The sequence below is a fragment of the Kogia breviceps genome, chromosome 4, assembly GCF_026419965.1.
Source record: "Kogia breviceps isolate mKogBre1 chromosome 4, mKogBre1 haplotype 1, whole genome shotgun sequence".
NCBI classification, from domain to species: domain Eukaryota; kingdom Metazoa; phylum Chordata; class Mammalia; order Artiodactyla; family Physeteridae; genus Kogia; species Kogia breviceps.
This window is the reverse complement of record NC_081313.1, coordinates 133,551,328-133,569,665: the sequence shown is the minus strand read 5'-3', so window position 1 is coordinate 133,569,665 and position 18,338 is coordinate 133,551,328. Positions and strand designations below refer to the sequence as shown.

Sequence of the window (18,338 nt, the reverse complement as noted above, 5' to 3'; positions counted from 1 at the left end):
AGAGAAGCATGGCCATGAGCTGCTGCTCAGTCTTCCAGGGTGGCCCTAGTCCCAAATCCTTATATCCAGTCCCTTCTGACCCTGTATATACTTTCAGCCACCACCCCCTGGGAGGCCATGGGGGCAATCCAGGCAGCTTCCACAAATGATGTGTCCTGGATGGGCACCCCTGTTCCAGCAGGGCAGAAGAGAGCACCAGGCACTGGGTCTGGTACCTCCTCCTTGTGATTCAGGGGCTGAAGAGCAGCAGTAACCTCTGGGATGGAGCTGGAGAAGGTTTCAGGCTCAGAGCCCTGGGAAGCTGATCCCTCACCCCCCAGAGGGTGTTTGAGAACAGGGCCATGATGGCCTCCCCAGGCGAGGACCAGGCAGGCAGAGACAGCTGCAGCCCAGCCAGGCGGCAACCAGCTGTTGCCTGGGAGACTGGCCAGGGTGGGGCGGGGCGGGCACAGCCCCCACAAGCCCCCAGCCTGAGCCACAGAGCGTGGGAGCGGGCAGCAGCCTCGAAGCTGAGTTTCAGGCTTTCACGCTGTGTTAACGGTCAGCTTGGTTAATGCTGAGCAGATGGGGGAGGGGTGCTGCCAGCCCCCTTGGGGACAGTCCAGGGTACGCACACACATACGCATATGCAGAGGGTACAGGAGTCCTGCCAAGTGGATGGTGCCGTGTGGACTCCTCTGCCCGTTAGCACTTGTTCACACTATCACATATACAAGATGGTGCTGGTAAGACAGACAGACTAAGACAGAGGTTCACACAGGCTCCTGGATCCACCCTGAGGCAGCTGGAGGTGGATGTAAACCCAGGGCCAGGCATGGAGCTCTCAGTCTGTGTCACTCAGGCAAAACTCCCAGCTCGGGGATCTCTCCACCCTGTTCCCCCTCCACCCGCTGCAGGGAAGACACCAGGCAGGCACACAGTGGTTTATTGCAAAAAAAAAATAATTTATAAAAGGCCATTTGCTTCTGTGTTTTGGCAGGCTTCCCGCCTCTCAACTAGCAAAGGGGCCAGTGCTCCTTCCACCGAGATGCTGGGATAAGCAGCAGCGGGGAGGCAGGGGAGGCCTAGGGAAATGGGGTTCAGAGGCCCAAGACCTTTCTTGGTGTAGGAAAGTGGGGAGATTTAGGACAGCCCTACAGCCAGGTCCAACCAAAGTCCTGGAACAAGGACCGAGTGCCAAGGCCCAGGAGGCCAAGCAGAACCTTACCAAGCCATTAGAACACTGTGGCCGTGACTCCAAGGCAAGGGCAAGGCCTTGAGACTGGGGTTGAACTCTGACTTGAGACCCAGAGGCCAGAGCAGGAGTCTCAACTAGGGACCCCAGGACCAAAGACAGACCTCCCCAAAGCAGAACCAAAGATCTGGGACAGTACCTTTAGGTCAGGGCCTGGGGGTGCCAAGGTCAAGCACCACCAGCTTGCGGCTCAGCCAGGAGGCCTAAGGCTGCTGGCCGGCCTGCCCATACAACTTTGTGCCGCTGCTCATGTCTGCACCCCAGGGAAGGAGAAGGGGCTGGGCCCCAGGGGCAGGGGGTCATGGCTGAAGACAGAGTCGCTGGAGGAGCAGGTGCTGCTGGCGTCCCCGCCAGCAGGGGAGTAGGGTCCAAAGGTTAGGCGGAGGTCGAGGTACTACAGGGAACAGTTCTGGTCAGGTGGGACAAGGCCCAGAGGGCAGTGGGCACAGGGGGGTCATGGGACAGTAGGGGCACAGTACCTCCTCAGAGACGGCCAGCAGGACCTTGTCCAGTGCCTCCACCAGCTGCTTGAAAGTGGGCCTCTGAGAGGGTGCTGCGTGCCAGCACTCACGCATCAGCCCGTACCTGGGAGAGGTGTGGGGGAGGGTCAGAAGGAACTGCAGGCCTGGGTGAGCGGGGACCTCACGGCCCTGGGTGGGGGGTGTGAGGAAGGGGTAGAGTTTGATGTGGGGTAAGTAAGGCCATTCAGTGGAAGGGTACCAGGCCAGGACCTCCCTGCTGGGCTGAGGAGGAGGTGGTGACAGTGTTAGTGCTAACCACTCTCTATGGCCAGGCCCTGAGGTCAAGGTCAGGGCAGAGGGTAAGGAATGGAAAGCGGGGGAGAGTGGGGTGAGGCCTCACAGCTCTGGGGGGCAGTGTGGGGGCCGGTCCATCCGATGCCCCTCTCGTAGCAGCGAGAACAGCTCCTCCACTGGGATGCCAGGGTATGGGGAGCCCCCGAGGGTAAAGATCTCCCACAGCAGGATCCCAAATGACCACCTGGAAGCAGAACCCAGGCTCAGCAGGGCACAGCTTCACTCCCTACCCCTGGGACTAGGATGGGGGACCCCCACAGCTATGATCCACCATGGGGGTCAGGATTAGGGTTTCTTTTAGAGTCTAGTCCCATTCAGGTCCCAGGGCTGTGCGACCCTGGGCAAGAGCTTTGCCCTTTCTGTGGAGTAGGACACTGATCGCCTGCAGACAGCCCAGGCCCCAGCTTCTAGGACCCACACGTCACTCTGGTGTGTGTAGACTCTGTCAAACAAGGCCTCAGGTGCCATCCACTTGACAGGCAGGCGGCCCTGGAGGGGAGAAGAAGGCACATTGCTGCTAAGTCCCACAGGTCCTGGTGCCCCGCCCCTACTGAGTTCTGCCCTGCCTCCCTTACGTTGCTAGTTTTCTTGTAGTAGTCAATGTGGTGGATGCCGCGGGCCAACCCAAAGTCAGCAATCTTCATCACATTGTCCTCGGTCACCAGCACGTTGCGGGCAGCCAGATCCCGGTGGATGCACTGGGGGCAGGACAGGGGTCTTAGGTTTATGAGGACACAGCTGGAAGCTGGGCACACAGGACCTCACAGTAACCCTGGGGGTAGGGATCATTCGCCCATTTTACAGATGAGGAAGTCAAGAGTCACAGAGAGGAAACCTAAGCCAACTAACTTCAGGGCCCACACCCTTTCTCCTGCACTGCCTCTTCCTACGTGTGTGGTAGGGAGTATGTGAGGAAGGAATGGGGATATGCAGTGTCAACCGTGTACAGAAGGACTGAGGGGTTACAGAAGGACTGAGGGACACAGGCTAATGAAAAAGGGGAGGGAGAAGTTGGGGCATTTAATGCAGGGCATGAAAGTGTGGGGATGGGGCAGTTGGAGTGGTCCAGAGTGCTGCCCGCTGCCTGTACCTTCCGTGACTCCAAGTACTGCATGCCCCGGGCCACCTGGTAGGCGCAGGAGACCAGGGCAGGGAAGGAGAGTGGCCCCTCGCTGCTCCGAGGCCCGTCAGGGCTGAGGTCAGGGCCTGGGGGACGGCGGGCCCGCAGGAACTCCCGCAAGTTTCCCTTGGCGGCACACTCCACAATCACGTACAGGGGCCCTACAGAGGCGAGGGGGGGACAGGGAAGCTACTGAGGTTGTGGCTCCGCATCCCAACCATCCCCGTCCCTAGCCCTGCCCCACCCCACCTTCCTGGGTGCAGACACCCAGCAGGTTGATAATGTTCTTGTGTCGGCCAATCAGCTTCATCACCTCCATCTCAGAGACCAGGTCTGCCAAATCCTTGTCGGAGGCATTGTCTGTAAGGATGACAGCCAGGGTGACTACATAAGCGAGACTTTGGGTTGGGGACAGGACACAGAGCCCTGGACTCAGAGTCAGGAAGGTCTGGGCCTGAATTCCTGCTAGCCTGTGTGCCCTTGAAACAATCTCTTAACCTCTCTGAACCTCAGGATCATCTTGTATGAAACGAGATAATGGATCGTGCCCTCCTCTCATAGCAGTTGCAAGGATGCAACAAGATCAAGGATCTAAAAGTGGTAGGCCTGTCAGTGAGTGGGACCAGGAAAACAGGAGAGAGAGGAGAGGCAAGAGCTCTGAACAGGAAAGGAAGCTCCGTCTGGAGAGCTTGGTGTTACTCCCTGAATGGGGTGAGATCTCCTGGGAGCGGGAAGTGGGTTGGAGACCTGAGGTCTGTCTGACCAAGGCCTGGCGTCCATCTGGCCTGGGAATTCAGGGAGCTGCCAGTGGGGCGCAGAGGGGGAGGCCAGGAAGACACTGCTCCAGCTTCTTTTGAGAAGGCTAAGGACCAGGGGCTGAGCCCCTGGGGCTGACCTGTGGCCCTGGGCCAATGACATACCCTCCCCACCAGACCTCACAATGCACATTTCTCAATCCCTGCCTCCCAGAAAGTGCCAGGTGGCCCCAGCTGTGCAGAGAGGAGGGGCAGGGGGGAGCAGAACAGCGGTTTGGGCCGCTCTTGAAGAGGGGGCTGGGGAACAGCAGCAAGAGGCCCCGATGGTGGGTCCCAGGTGTGCTCTGAGCCCCTTGGGGTTGCTGCCTGGGCTGTTCTCCGAGACAGTGGTGAACACAGGGGGACAGGGCCCGGGGGAGGCTGAGGGTGCGATTTGCAGGGGAATTGTGGGGGAATGAGGTGGAGGCCTTCAAGGCTGACAAGGTTATTGGAGGCCAAGACTGACACGGGGTATCAAACCCATCACGCTAAACCCTTGGAGTCATCATCATCCCAATGGTTAAGACTTTAGGCACCAGGCACTTTCCACAAACCTTGGGCTGGGAGGCAGGGACTATTACTTACCCCACGTGACACGTGAGGAAACTGAAGCTCAGAAATGACTTGCCAGGGTCAGTAGCAGAGTTGGGCCCCAGGCCCACAGGTGGGATCGGGTAGCCTCTCTCGGCCCTCAGTGCTCACCTGCTAACACTGAGAGCCCCGTCTGTTACTCCCGAGGCCACTGGATCTCCCCCAGGCTGCCACACTCACCCTTCAGCATCTTGACGGCCACAGTGCTGGCTTGGTCAGGCCGGATGGGGTCCATACCAAAGGCCTCTGCACACACCACCTGCCCGAAGCAGCCCTCGCCCAGGGGCTTTCCCAGGACCAGCCTGGAGATGAGAGATGAGGCCTCAGCCATCAGGGCATCATTCCTGCCCAGAGTCTGATCCCCACCCTCACTCGACACCGCATACCTGTCCCGGGGGAACTCCCACAGTGGGTCGAGAGGTAGGTCTAGATTCACGAGGCCTGCAAGCAAGGGGGGGCCGCTGGAGGAGAGACGGACACCCCGCACCAGGGACGAGCTTGACTTGGCTGAGGAGCCTGACTCCAGGGAGAACTGCAAAGTGAGAGACTTGGTCTGTCTGCTGAAGCCAAACTGAGGCAGGAAAGCAGGCCCAGAGCCTCGCTACGGGGACACAGAGGTGGGGGACAGCATGGTTGGTACCTGTCGGGCCAGAGGGAAGCGGGACAATTTCTGCACAGTGGCAGGCTGCCGGGGGTGCCGGCCGAGGAGCACCTGCCTGCGATACAGCCCGGCCAGAAGCAGGAGCACCATCAAAGCCAGAGAGCCTGATGTGTACAGGATGATGTCCGTGTACCTGGCCTCAGGCGCTGTTGCCGTCCACATGAGATCCTCCTCTGCCCACAGAGAGACATACATACAGACAGAAACTGACCAGTCAGTGATCAGATGGCTGGCCCCACTCCCTCTAACTGAGGCCCTCATAGCTCCCAACATACATAGGGACACACGCCAAGAAAACTGCATTTACACCCCATCCCGCATACCGACACCCCAGAGAGTCACACGGACAGTCACATGCGGACACGCATAGAGGGACTGCTACGAGCAGAATCAAACACACAAATCCACACACCACATCCCAAATCCAGACCCCACAGGCCAAGGAAGACTATCTACCCAACAGGTCACAACCCACTGTGGAACCGCAGCAGAATCCCGCAGCCTCTCCTGGCCCCCTCAGGAGCTCACCTGTCAGTACCGTGAGCCAGGCTGACTGGTAGGAAAGGCCAATGGAGTTGCCCGCCAGGCAGGTGTACTCGCCTGCATCCTCAGCAGACACATTCCGAAGGTATAGGACCTCCACCTCCGAGCTATTGATGTCTGCTGTCTGGGGAAGGGGGACACATTCAGGGGTCACAGCAGGGCCTGGGGCCACACTGCGGCCAGGAAGGGAGCTGGGGACCACTCCCTACCACCCGTGGGAGAATGGTAGACTCAGGTGCCGGCAGGGACTGGACCTTTAAGACTTGCACATAGGGGAAGCCATCGGCACCGAAGCTGCTGCCGTTGATGACAATGTGCTTCAGCCACTGGATGTGGGGCTGGGCGTCGCTGTACACCTTGCAGAGCAGCTCCACGTCGCTGCCCACCACAGCTGTGGTGTTGGCTGGGAGCCCCGCCTGCAGGATGGGCCGGTGCGGGGACCGCTCTGGGGCGGGGCCGGGCCGTCAGCCCTGACCAGGCACCCACAGAAGGACCCTGGTCACCTGCCTCCAGCCTCCCCCCCAGCTCAAGGGAGGGACCTTCCGATACTCAGTTCAGACCTTGTTCATCCCCTTCTTACACTGTTTAAACCTTCCATGGCTCCCCATTGCCTTTGGGGTCAAGGACAACTTCTCAGCCTGGCACTCAGAACCCTCCAGGCCTGGCTCTCTGCTTAAATGCCACACCCCAGGAATATACGTCCCCACAAATGCATTGTGTTCTTTATGCCTAGGGCCTTTACTCAGCCTGTGCCCTCTGCCTGGATGTCTTTCCCATGTTTCTCCTCAGCTGAGCCCTGCCCCTCCAAGCCCACATTATCCCCTGTGCTTCTCTTGGACCCACCTGGACAATCTGAGTAGCTTGAGCGAGTCATCTAAAAGTCCATCTTGCCTGCCAGACTTGGTCCCACCTGAGGGCAGGGTCAGGGCTCCCACCTTGACACCGCCTTGCCCGCCCACCCGCCCGCTCACCCAGCACGTCCAGCAGATAGCTGTAGCGGATGCTGCCCAAAGAGTTCTCCACAAGGCAGGTGTATGTGCCACGGTCCGAGGGCACCACGCTTTCCATCACCAGGCTCCAGTGCTGGTGGCGCAGCTGGGAGCAGGAGAAGTGTCCATGAGGGGCCACCGAACCATGCCCATCCAGGGGACCAGAGCATGAGGAGGCTATATTCTGCCCGCGGGGGTCTTCTCAAGCTCTCTAGGCCCTGGGGAGGCCACGCCAAGGCTAGGGACCTTGGAACAAAGGAGAAGGCCCCAAGAAGTATCTGAGCCGTGAGTTCAAGTCCTTGAGTTTTAGCTCTACTTCTTCTGAGCTGTGCCACCTTGAACCAGTTTTTGCCCTCTCTGAGTCTCAGCTTCCTCTGAGACTACAGCCTGGAACTGACCCCACAGGGTGTCATCATGAGAATGAGCTGCTAAAACATATTAATACTTGCTGGTCAGAGATCCTTCCCACTTTACACATGGAGTTGCTAAGGTCGAGAGGTTAAGTCATTTGCCAGAGAGTGGCAGAGTGGGAACTTGAACCAGAGCTGTCCAAGTCCACGGTCTAGTGCTCCTTCTGGGGCCCTGCAGCTGCCTTCCTCAGTAGAGAAAGAACTGTGGGTTTAACTTGAGGGGACCGGTGGGGGAACCCAGAGACTCACCCGAATGCCTCCAATGCGATGCTCCCCATGGAAGTCCTGTCCATCCTTGAGCCAGCGGATGGTGGGCATGGGGTTGCCTGCAGCTGGACAGCGGAACTTGATGGTGTTTCCGGCAGGCACTGCATGCAGTTTCTTCTCCATGCGCTGGGGGTGTGTCCAGTAGGGTGCTGGCGGGGAGGGGAAGGGAGAACTCAGTGCCCTTAGGAGGACCACCTATTTTTGTTTGTTTGTTTTTTGGTTTTTTTTTGCGGTACGTGGGCCTCTCACTGTTGTGGCCTCTCCCGTCGTGGAGCACAGGCTCCAGACGCGCAGGCTCAGCGGCCATGGCTCACGGGCCCAGCCGCTCCGCGGCACGTGGGATCTTCCCGGACTGGGGCACGAACCCGTGTCCCCTGCATCGGCAGGCAGACTCTCAACCACTGCGCCACCAGGGAAGCCCAAGGACCACCTGTTTACACACAGATCTCTTCTCAGTGGTCAGCTGGAAGACAGGGGAATGAGTTCTTGAGGAGTCACACTGACCTTGCTGGGGGTAAATGTGCTCATTCGAGGGGCCTCTGTGGGTCTTGGGGTCCTCATCACCATTGCTGGAGGTCATGGAGTCTGTCAGGGACAGAGGGAGGCATTTGAGGCCCAGGACAGAGTTCTCTCCCCAGGGACCCCTTAGCCACTGCCAGACCCCCTTACCATCCACAACCAAGGTGACATTGTACAGGACGAGCATGGAGCCTCGTGTTAGGCAGAGGTATCGGCCAGCGTCTTCGGGTAGGAAGCTGGCGATCTCCAAGCGGCCTCTCCAGCCTCGTACCCGGCCAGCAGGTGCCAGGCGACTGCCCTCCTTGTACCAGTGGCCACTGCGCTCAGCCCACCCACAGCATAACCGCACAGGCTGCCCAAGGGCCACAGTCAGCTCCTGCTCTTGCTGCTCCGGGCTGGGGGCCAGGCAGGGCTCTGTGGGTTGAGGGCACAGGTCAGTGAGCTGAGTCAGCCCCCTGCATACAGAGAACATACTCTCACACTCATGGCAGGAGCACCCCTCAACACATGCTGAACACCGCTGCTCCTCCACATACACACAACCACATGCTACAGACGGTATGTGCAGGGCAAATGCCACACCTCTGGTGCATATCACACACACGGTGCGTAGCACACATGCTGGACAGGACATGACACTGTCCCAAGAAACACACATACACACACAAGGCACATGCTACAGGTGCCACATATAGGGCACACGCCTACACCTCTGGGGCACTACACCACACATGCTGGCTTGGCCTCTCAAGCCACACACCCAATGCACAGAACACATCCACACCCACACCCCCCCACACACACCCACACACCCCCCCCCCCCCCACACACACACAGCCAAGGGGCTCACCACCAGCTCTGCGGCCCACCTCAGGGCCCTGCACCCTGCAAGGCCAGTCTCTATTGTGGACACAGAGATAGGTGGATGCTTGCTGGGAGCCAGACACTGAGTCTCAGTGGTTGGTCCTGTCCTGCTGCCACCTCCTCAGAGCCTGGGCCAGGATCCTCTGCAGCCTTGCTCAGCCAGCAGCCCCCTCCTGATGCCCACTCCTCCCACCCCTGCCACCCTATCCCATCTTAGAGGCCATACCCAGCTCCGCTTCCTCAGAGGCCTCAAGGGACAAAGCTGGAGCCCCAGGTGCCCCCAGCAGGACCCCCAACAGGGCCAACAGCAGCCGCATCTCCTTCCTGCTGCTCACAGGGACCCAGGCTGGGCCTCCCACTGACTGCCTTCCTGAAACAGACAGGGCAAAGAACTCCTGCTAGACGTGCACCTTTGTTGGCTCTACGCCGCTATCTTGCAGTTGAGGAAACTTAGACAAGAAATGCCGACTTGTCCAAGCCCCTGCTAGGCAGCGTCAGGGCAGAGACTAGAACCAGCTCTGCTGTTGTCAGAGCCCAAGGCCTCCCCACAGTAGGTTGTGTGGTGCGGAGGCCGGGGCTGGGCTTCCTGCTCTCCTTGGGTCCTGCTGAGACCCCGGCACAAGTTCACAAAAAGGGCAGGCTTGGTATTCTTTCCTTGGAAGGAAGCACAGAATGGAGACACGCATTCTGCTCTCTCTCAGCACACATAATTTATTTTTTGCTGAATAAATGAATTTATTACTGAAGAACCCCCTCCCCCAGAAAAAAAAATCTGAAATATAATACGAGGCCAAACTTCAGCATCTGGATGTTATCTGATCTGACACCCACTCCTCACAGCATTGCTGACATTTCCGTGACCAGCTTTGGATACCTGCAGTGGCAGGGTGCTCACTACTAACAAGGCAGTACATTCTATGGCAAGCAAAAGTTCTTCCTCATTCTGAACCAGAATTGCATTCTGGGGTTACCTCTGTTTTTTTGGGTCCGCACAGCTCCGTCAGAGGCACACAAGTTCTTGTAAAGAACATAGACTCCAGTCTCTGACAGAGCCAACTTCAAATCCTGACTCTTACCAACTTCCAAGTCCCTGTCCTTCTCTGGGCTGCTGTCCTCACAGGATTGCTTTGAGGAGAAAAGAGAATGTATGTAGGGCTGGGCACACAGAATGTTGGAATGTTTTCTTCCCCTTTCCCATCCCCATGACTGTCACCCTTGTTCTGCTCTCGGCCAGTCACCTCCGCTGCGGGGGCTGTTCCTGTCAGGTGTGATGTACACTCCCACCCCATCTAGTTACCTTCCTCCAAATGCCACCAACGATGTCTCCATCCTCTGAAAGGAACACTCAAAACTGAGCCTCAGCTGGCAGGGGAAGAGGGTGACTATTGTAGTCCCAGGGGCTTACTGGCTGTCACCTGGGGTTGGGTAACAGTCAGGTGGCACTGGTGTCTCTGGATCCACCTTGCCCGGGATTTCCACTGCACACTCTCTCCTCAGCCACTGCCCCCCTGTCCAGCTCTGGTTCTGAGGCAGGAGACACTTAGCTTGTCCTGGCCAAAGCCATTATCTCCCCCTTTGAACTGCTTCTTCCCTGGGTTGCCCCCGTGGCTGGAGCACAACCTGTCCAATCCCTCTCTAGTCCATCTCAGCTCCCCTGCCTGAACCAGAGCACGTGATGGTCATCTCTAGCTTGGGACTTTGCAAACGTCTCCCTGGGTTCTCCAGCAGTGTTTTAAAAATTACAAGTCTGCCATGTTCCACCCCCCACCCCCAAACCCCACCAGCTTACAAGCCCTTAATGGCTGCCTGTGTGCAGCAGGATCCAGTCCACACTGTTTATCCAGCATCCAAGGCCTCCCTCCCCGCCCTTGTCAATCTCATTGGCTGCACAGTCAGCTTCTTCAGCACTGGGAAGCCATTGGCTTTCCAAACCGGGCATGTCTTCTCTCTTGCCCATACCTCTCTGCCCCCACTTCTCCAGCTGGTTCAGATGCCACTGTCTCTGTGCCCACCCCCGTTTCCACTGCCCCATCTCTGTAAAATCCCCTCACTCTGCTCTGCTCTGCAGGGAGGGCAGCTCTCTGGGCTGGGAGTGGAGTGGGAGGCCCAGGGATTTTATTCCCACCCCCAGGCTACCCTGACCTCAGAACCTTAGTCGGGTCACCTGCCGCAGCTGACCGACCGACTGCCCTGCACGTGGAGTCGAAGGGCCTGACTCTGGCATCAAGTAGTCCTGTGTTCTCCAGCCTCTCACACTCAAGCGCTTGGGGAGCCTGGGCAAATGACTGCACCTCTCGGAGCCTCAACTTCCTCATCTCTATTCGGGGCGCGCAGACGGTCCAGCAGCAGAGGGACCAGAGCGCTCTTCCTCCTCCACCCCTACCCGGCCACCTTGAGGGGAAGTGCCTGTCAGCGGGTCCTGAAGGGAGCTGCAGGGACAGCTGGCCCGCCCCCGCCCCCGCCCCGGTGGGCAATGAGTAACCAGCTCCGCGGCCAGGGTGCTCTTTGGACGGAGCGGGACAAAAGGCCCTGTGTGCGCTGCGGGTTACTGATTTACTGTCCCCTTCACCCCCTCGCCGAGCGGACGCCCTGGTTCCCAGTGCTGGGAGGGGTCAGCTCCCGGAGCCCCGCCGCCGCTCGCCCCCTGGCGGCTGGGAGCGCAGCCTGGGCCTGCACAGGGTCCCGGGCTCACCTCGAACCTCCAGATGGCCCCGCTACCGGCATACGGTTCCGACTCACCTGGGTCCTCCGTGGCCCCAGTCCCAGCTCCCGCCAGCCTTTACCCCCGCGCCCAGGGAGACCGAAGACTCCGCTCGGGAGCTGCTCAGCCCCCCGGCCAGAGAGCCAGGAATGCACCCGCGACAGCGGCGTGGCCGCGGGCGGCCCAACGCCCCGCCCACCTCGGGTTTCACCTACTTCGGGCCCCGCCCCTCCTGGACCAGCTCTATCCGGACAGCTGCTTGGCCTGCGAAGGCCCAGCGCCCCGCCCACCTCTGGTCCCGCCTGGCCTAGACCAGCTTCTGACAGCGGGTGGCACAGCGTCCAGCCCACCTGCAGACCACTCCTCGAACCCAAACGCGCCGAGCACCCTAGGGGGCCAGGCCAATCCCGGCTGGCACACCCCTTCAGACTCCGCCTCTTTTGCCCCACCCAGGTCTGGCTTCCAAATTCTAGTCCATCTCTCCATCCCCTGCTCTTTACCTCCCAGGGAACAAGACCCAGCAGTCCAGAGCTGCCACCTCCGCAGACCTTGGCTTAACCTGGCTTCTCTGTCTTCTGCGCAATCGTCATACAGACCACCCCCTCTGCCCCCACCCCTATCCGTTCTCCGCACAACCTTCAGAGTGATATATATATTTTTTCAGAGTGATATTTAAAATACAAATCTGACTGTACCAACCACAACCATCTCTTTAAAACTTCCCAATAGTCTCCTATAGAGATTCTTAACATGACCTGGCCTCGCCCACGTCTCCAGATGAAGCCTTCATTCACTTCTTCCTTGCTCCCACCCTACCTCTGGGCCTTGCACATGTGGTTCTGCTTCCTAGGATGAGCTTTCCACTCTAGGTCTGGTTAGTTCCACTCATTCTTAGGTCTCAGCTCATGTCCCCAGAGAAGCCCTTTTAACTTGCCAGTTCCTCTTCCACATCTTCTCTCCTGTGAGCACGGGGAAAGAAGCAGAGAGTGAAGTGACTCAGAGCCCAAATTGCAGGACTCAAATCTCAGCACCATCACACGTGGCCTTGTCAAGTTACTCCATCCCCGTGTCTTCATTTTCTCATCAGTAAAACAGGTATAATGATAGTATCATCCTCAAGAAGTGGTTGCAAAAAGTAGACATGTTCTTCTCACACACTGTTGGTGAGAATGTAAATTGGTGCAGCCACTGTGGAAAACAGTATGGAGATTTCTCAAAAAACTAAAAATAGAACTACCATATGACCCAGCAATTCTACTCCTGGGTGTATATGGAAAAAAATGAAAATACTAATTTGAAAAGGTACATGCACCCCAATGTTCATAGCAGCATTATTTACAATTGCCAAGATATGGAAGCAACCTAAGCATCGTCCATCAACAGATGAATGGATAAAAATGATGTGGCATATATATATATATTCGATTGTATAGCAACTATACCTCAATAAAAAGGAAATAAAAAAGTAGAGATGTTCTTATGTGTAAGCCTTTAGAACACTACCTGACATATAGCGCTTGCTTTGTAATGTTAGCTGTGATTATTTAGGACTTGTTAATTCCTCATCACATGTTCCAAAATTGTAACTAAACAGTTAATTCTGTAAATAGAAGGCAGGAACTGCCTGCAGGCCACACCATTATATCTCAAGTGCCTGGTACACAATAGGTGCACCCGGAATAGATCTACCACCTCCTCTAAGCTCAGGTCTGCTTCACCTGCACGCACATCTCTGCTGAGCATGTCCTAGGTTAGCCGACCCTTGACCTCTACTCAACCCTCACATTAAGTCCAAGCCCCGTGTTCCTCTGAAGGCTTCTGGAGGAGAAAGGAAACCCTTCAACTGGGGTCTCTTGCACACCTCCTGCTCTGTGCTCTGGCTGGTAGAGACACTGCCCTAGGGGAAGCAGCTTCCTTTCCCTTTGTTATGCAGAGAAGTCTAGCCCTCTCTGCCCTTACTCCCAATGAGATAGAGGCTTTTCCTTTGCATAACTAAAAGGCCCATTAAAGTTATTTTTTTCCTTTTCCTTCTCAAACAAAAGAATGGTCTCCTCCCAAAGATAAATCAGAAAATAGTTGGTTATCTTTTTATTTTATTTATTTTTATTTTATATTGGAACATAGTTGATTAACAAAGTTGTGTTAGTTTCAAGTGTATAGCAAATTGACTCAGTTATACATATACATGTATTGATTCTTTTTCAAAATTTTTCCCCATTTAGATTATTACAGAATACTGAGCAGAGTTCCAAGAAAATAGTTTGTTATCTTTTAAAAACTGTCCTGATTTCCCTCATCCAGGGTCCTTCCTTGCTGGAGCACTCTGGAAAGATGAGGCTCCTGGGACTGGGGATGCCCAGCAAATGGGAGCCTCCTGCCCAGAGAGGGCCTCACCAGACCTCCCAGACTCCTGGAGAGACTTAGCTCCCCACCGCTGGTCCTCCGCTGGCTCCTCAGTGAATGTGGTTGTTGGGGGGTGGGGTGAGCTGCCAGCAGGAGCTGGACCCCACATAGCTTTCATTCAGCTTCCAGGCACTTCCCAGGTTTACCTGAGCCAAAAGCAAAATAAGGCTTTCATAGTCCAAGTTGTGCAATCTCTGTCCCCTGAGATACCCAAGTCCTTTAGACTGACAATTCTGCCCCTACCCCCCGCATCTGCGCACATTTGTGCAGCTCCCCTCCCAAACACACAACCTCTCACTCTGACCCTCTGCAGAGTCTGACACTCTCTCACAAGGTCATTCATTCATTCATTCATTCACTCACTCATTTACCAAGCGTTTATTGAAGGTTAATTATACGGCATACACTGCTCTAAGTCTCGGGAATAAAGGGGCTGACATTGTAATGGGGAAAGATAGATAAGTAAACAGAGAACAGAAGGAGACATGCGGAGGGGGTCTGGGAGAGACATCCAAACCTGTCTTGCCTTCATGGTCTCACTCTCTTGCAAACAATCTTTCACCAGTTACATTTGCAATCTCTCTCAAAGACTTTCAAACACACATACACACACACCACACTCCTAACAGGGGCCCAGGAGCCTGCCATCCTGTGATCCTGTCTTTTGCTGTCTCTGCGTCAGTTTCTTTATTGGGCTCACCCCTACTTCTTTTTTTTTTTTTTTAAATTAATTTATTTCAGTAGTTGTGCCTCGCGGGCTCTAGAGAGCAGGCTCAATAGTTGTGGCGCACGGGCTTAGTTGCTCTGCAGCATGTGGGATCTTCCCAGACCAGGGCTCAAACCAGTGTCCCCTGCATTGGCAGGCGGATTCTTAACCACTGCGCCACCAGGGAAGTCCCCCTACTTCTTTTTCCTCAGGGGTTTTGGAGGAAATGAATGAGTTAAGAGAATGGATTTCACCAGAACAGGAAGTAAGGAAGAAGTCCTCACCTTGGCTGAGTTCCCACTGTATGCCAGGAAACAGGCTAGGCTAGGTGTTATCCATTCATTGTATCTTTGATCCTTCCCTCAAGCCAAATGGGGGTAGGAATCCTTAGCTCCCTTTTGCTGGTGAGAAAACAGAAGCTCAGGCAGATGGAATGACTTGCCCTAAGTCACATAGCAAGTGAACAATGGAAGTGAGACTTGAACCCTACTCTTCTGGGAACAAAAAGGGGAGGGAGAGCCAGGGTGACTCTCCGCAGAGCTGGGCTGGTTGGTGCTAACACATCAGCCCACTTTCTGTCCCCATCCTTAACTGTGGCCCAGAAAGGTGGAGATTCACCTGAAGGTGAGTGTGTTTGTGGGTGATAGGTCTGGGCGTTGCTCCCTCCACCCATTTGGCCAAGTATTGATGGGGCACCTATGAAGTACCAGGCCCAAGGCAGGGGTTGGCAGTCTCTGGAATCCTGGATTGCAAGGCTGGGCCAGGAGGGACTCCTGAGGCCAGGCCCTACCCCCCACCTGCCTGGGAGCAGAGTCATGGGGAGGGGGTAGACATTGCCTGGTGCCGACCATGTTGTTCTTGGATGGCAGCCGGGCCCAGTGAACACTGGGGCTCTTGTGCAGAAGGGCTGCCCTGAGCCCCCGCCCAGGCCCCACTCTCTGACCCAGTCCTGTGCTTTCTGCTCTTCTTTCCTTCATTTCTTTCTTTTAAAACAATTTTTATTTTGAGGAAGTTTTAAAATATAGAAAAAGCACACAGGGTAATAGCATACAGTTGCTACTCAGAATTGACAATTATTATTACTTTGCCACTTTTTCCAACCCATTTCTCTTCTGGTTTCTCCCACAGGCTCCGGGGAGGTCTGGCGTGGCTTGCAAAATGGAGGTGACACTGAGAGAAACTGAGTGGTGAAAGACCGGGTGTTAGAGCCAGACAGATGAGGGTTTGAATGCTGAAAACTTTGTGACCTTGGATAAGTCACTTAACATTAAGCCTCAGTTTCATTTTCCATAACATGGGAATAACAGCTCTTCTCTGAGGACTCAGTCTGATAACGATGTGTCTAAACTGTCATGCACACAGCCTGTATTCAGGAAAGAGTAGCCAATACTAATACTAGCAACTATGGGCCTAGATAGGACCTGCTCCAAGGTATGGGAAATACACTCCTGTGACCAAAAGGGAGGGACTGTGAAGGTCACCTCTCCTCCAGCCCTCATATCTCCTCATTCCCCACCCAGTGGGAGCATCTACATCCAATTTCTACTCTGGCAACAATAAAGCCAGGAATTGCAGGCTGCCCAGGGCCTTGGTGGTGGCAGCAGGGAGCCTGCCCCTGATGTTGGCAGTCTGGGAGTGCTCTCAGGAAGGCCCCCTTGGACCAAGTGCGATGGAGGAGAATGGGCTATGAGGGATCTGAGGCTCTCTCTGGGCTAGTCCTGCTACTTGCTCGAATCTCAGCAGCACCCCTGGTCCCTCATTCCTGGTCTCAGATACTGTGAGCCTGTGTCCTGGCTTATTAGGACACGGAGTGTCTGGGAGTTTTCATGGTTTGCCAGACTCAGGTCTTTATAGACTTGGGTGTACACCCTCTGGGTCTTGGCATGAACATTTGCTTGGAGAAAAGAGGAGGCCAGGATAGCTGGAAAGTGGCAGAGTCTGGGCAGGAAGGGTTAGAGGGTTGGTGGTCTGAAGGGAATTAGGAAACAAGTCCCAGAGGGACCCTCACTCTTTCCTACCTTGTCTGATTACCACCTAGACCATGTAGGATTTTGTTTGGACACAAATAATAGAAAACCTAAATGACAAGGGCTTAAACAAAATGAGGGTTTATTCATCCCCCACTTAGCCCCAAGTCTGGAGGTGGGTGAAGGTGGTTCTGAAGTCATTAGGATTGTGGTCTCTTCAATTCTCTAGACTTTTCCCTCATGGTTGCAAAATGGTAGCTTCAACTCCTTCCATCACATTTGTGTTCAGGCAAAAGGAAGGAAGAAGACCCAAAGAGTTGAATCTGCACCAAGCAACTTCTGATGTTATCTCTTTGACCAGAAAGTGACACATGGCCATGCCTAGCTGCAAAGGAGGCTGGGAAGTACATACATTCATTCTGGTGGACACATTGTCTCCCCGAACAAAACCTGAGTCTAGTTTATTTTTTTAATATTTTTTTAAAATTTTATTTTATTTATTTTTTGCTGCGTTGGATCTTCATTGCTGCACACTGGCTTTCCCTAGTTGCAGCAAGTGGGGGCTACTCTTTGTTGCGGTATGTGGGCTTCTCATTGCGGTAGCTTCTCTTGCTGCGGAGCACAGGCTCTAGGTGCACTGGCTTCAGTAGTTGTGGCACATGGGCTTAGTTACTTCGCGGCATATGAGATCTTCCCGGACCAGGGCTCGAACCTGTGTCCCCTGCATTGGCGATTCTTAACCACTGCACCACCAGGGAAGCCCCCCAAACCTGGGTCTATTAAAAAGAAGGAGTGCCTGAGCATTGGGCAAGCACATAATAGCCTCTGTATCACCAACTTCCTCATCAGCCCCACAATGACTTATTTAAAACACAGACCTAACCAAGTCACTCCTCAGCTTCAACTACTCTCTCCCCATCACCCACTGGCATCCCCAGCTCCTCAACCTGGCACTCAGGACCCTTCAAAACTGGTGTCTACTGCTCTCTCCTGTCCCATCTCCCCTCTCTGTTTTCCAGCTGCACTGAGCTCCAGGCAGGCCCTCCTGAACAGGCCCGATTTTTCACACCTTGGTGGCTTTGCACTTTCTGTTCTTGTTGCTGGGATTGTCCTTCCTGAGTCCTGTTTGTCCTTCCTTCCCTCCCTCCAGCTATCCCACCAGATGCCTGCCATTCAGCTTTCTGAACTCCTCTCAAGCATTCCTTCTTCTCTGAGACAGTTCCTGACCATGCTGATCTGGACATTTAAACCCTTTTCTTCTCTTTGGAAACAGCCTCTTAATTTTCTTTGAGGTCCTGGCCCTCTCTTACTCTGAATTCATGAGATGTTTGGGTAGAGCCAACACTTCTTCCTGGCTCCTGTGGCGGGCATGTGCCCCTGGACCTGGACAATGAGAATATTCCATCTCCAACCTATTGTGACTGGGTTGGGGTGAGCATGCATGCAGCTCAAACAGGGCCAGTAAGAGCCAGTCTGGGCCTTTTATTGGAACTAATGGGAAACTAACACTCTCAGAGGTTACTGAAGTATGAATATGGAAGTCTAGAGCTGCTTGAGTAAGGCTGCCTGTGAGTGAAGCCAACACAGGAAACAAGAGGGCCAAAAGATGAAGTGTGCCTGGATCCAGCCATGCCTGAAGCCATTGCCTCTTTGAACATTTCATTTATGTGAGCCAAATACTTTTTTTCTTAAGTTAATTTGACTTAAAAAAATTATTTACTTTTATTTATTTATTTTTGGCTGCATTGGGTCTT

The 18,338-nt window shown here is 55.0% G+C and overlaps 1 protein-coding gene across 1 annotated transcript; it reads right to left on the bottom strand.

The window, feature by feature from the left end:
• Window positions 1-1,038: 1,038 nt before the first annotated feature.
• FGFR4 (fibroblast growth factor receptor 4) lies at window positions 1,039-11,635 on the bottom strand. Its single transcript, XM_067033408.1, has 18 exons — window positions 11,547-11,635; window positions 9,034-9,177; window positions 8,094-8,357; window positions 7,929-8,009; window positions 7,407-7,573; window positions 6,730-6,853; window positions 6,013-6,203; window positions 5,744-5,882; window positions 5,195-5,388; window positions 4,941-5,086; window positions 4,735-4,856; window positions 3,419-3,529; window positions 3,140-3,330; window positions 2,625-2,747; window positions 2,468-2,538; window positions 2,096-2,233; window positions 1,714-1,819; window positions 1,039-1,628 (listed from the first exon to the last, which is right to left on the bottom strand). The coding sequence occupies exons 2-18, from the start codon at window positions 9,122-9,124 to the stop codon at window positions 1,482-1,484; spliced, it is 2,406 nt and encodes an 801-aa protein (XP_066889509.1). The 5' UTR covers window positions 9,125-9,177; window positions 11,547-11,635; the 3' UTR covers window positions 1,039-1,481.
• Window positions 11,636-18,338: the final 6,703 nt, after the last annotated feature.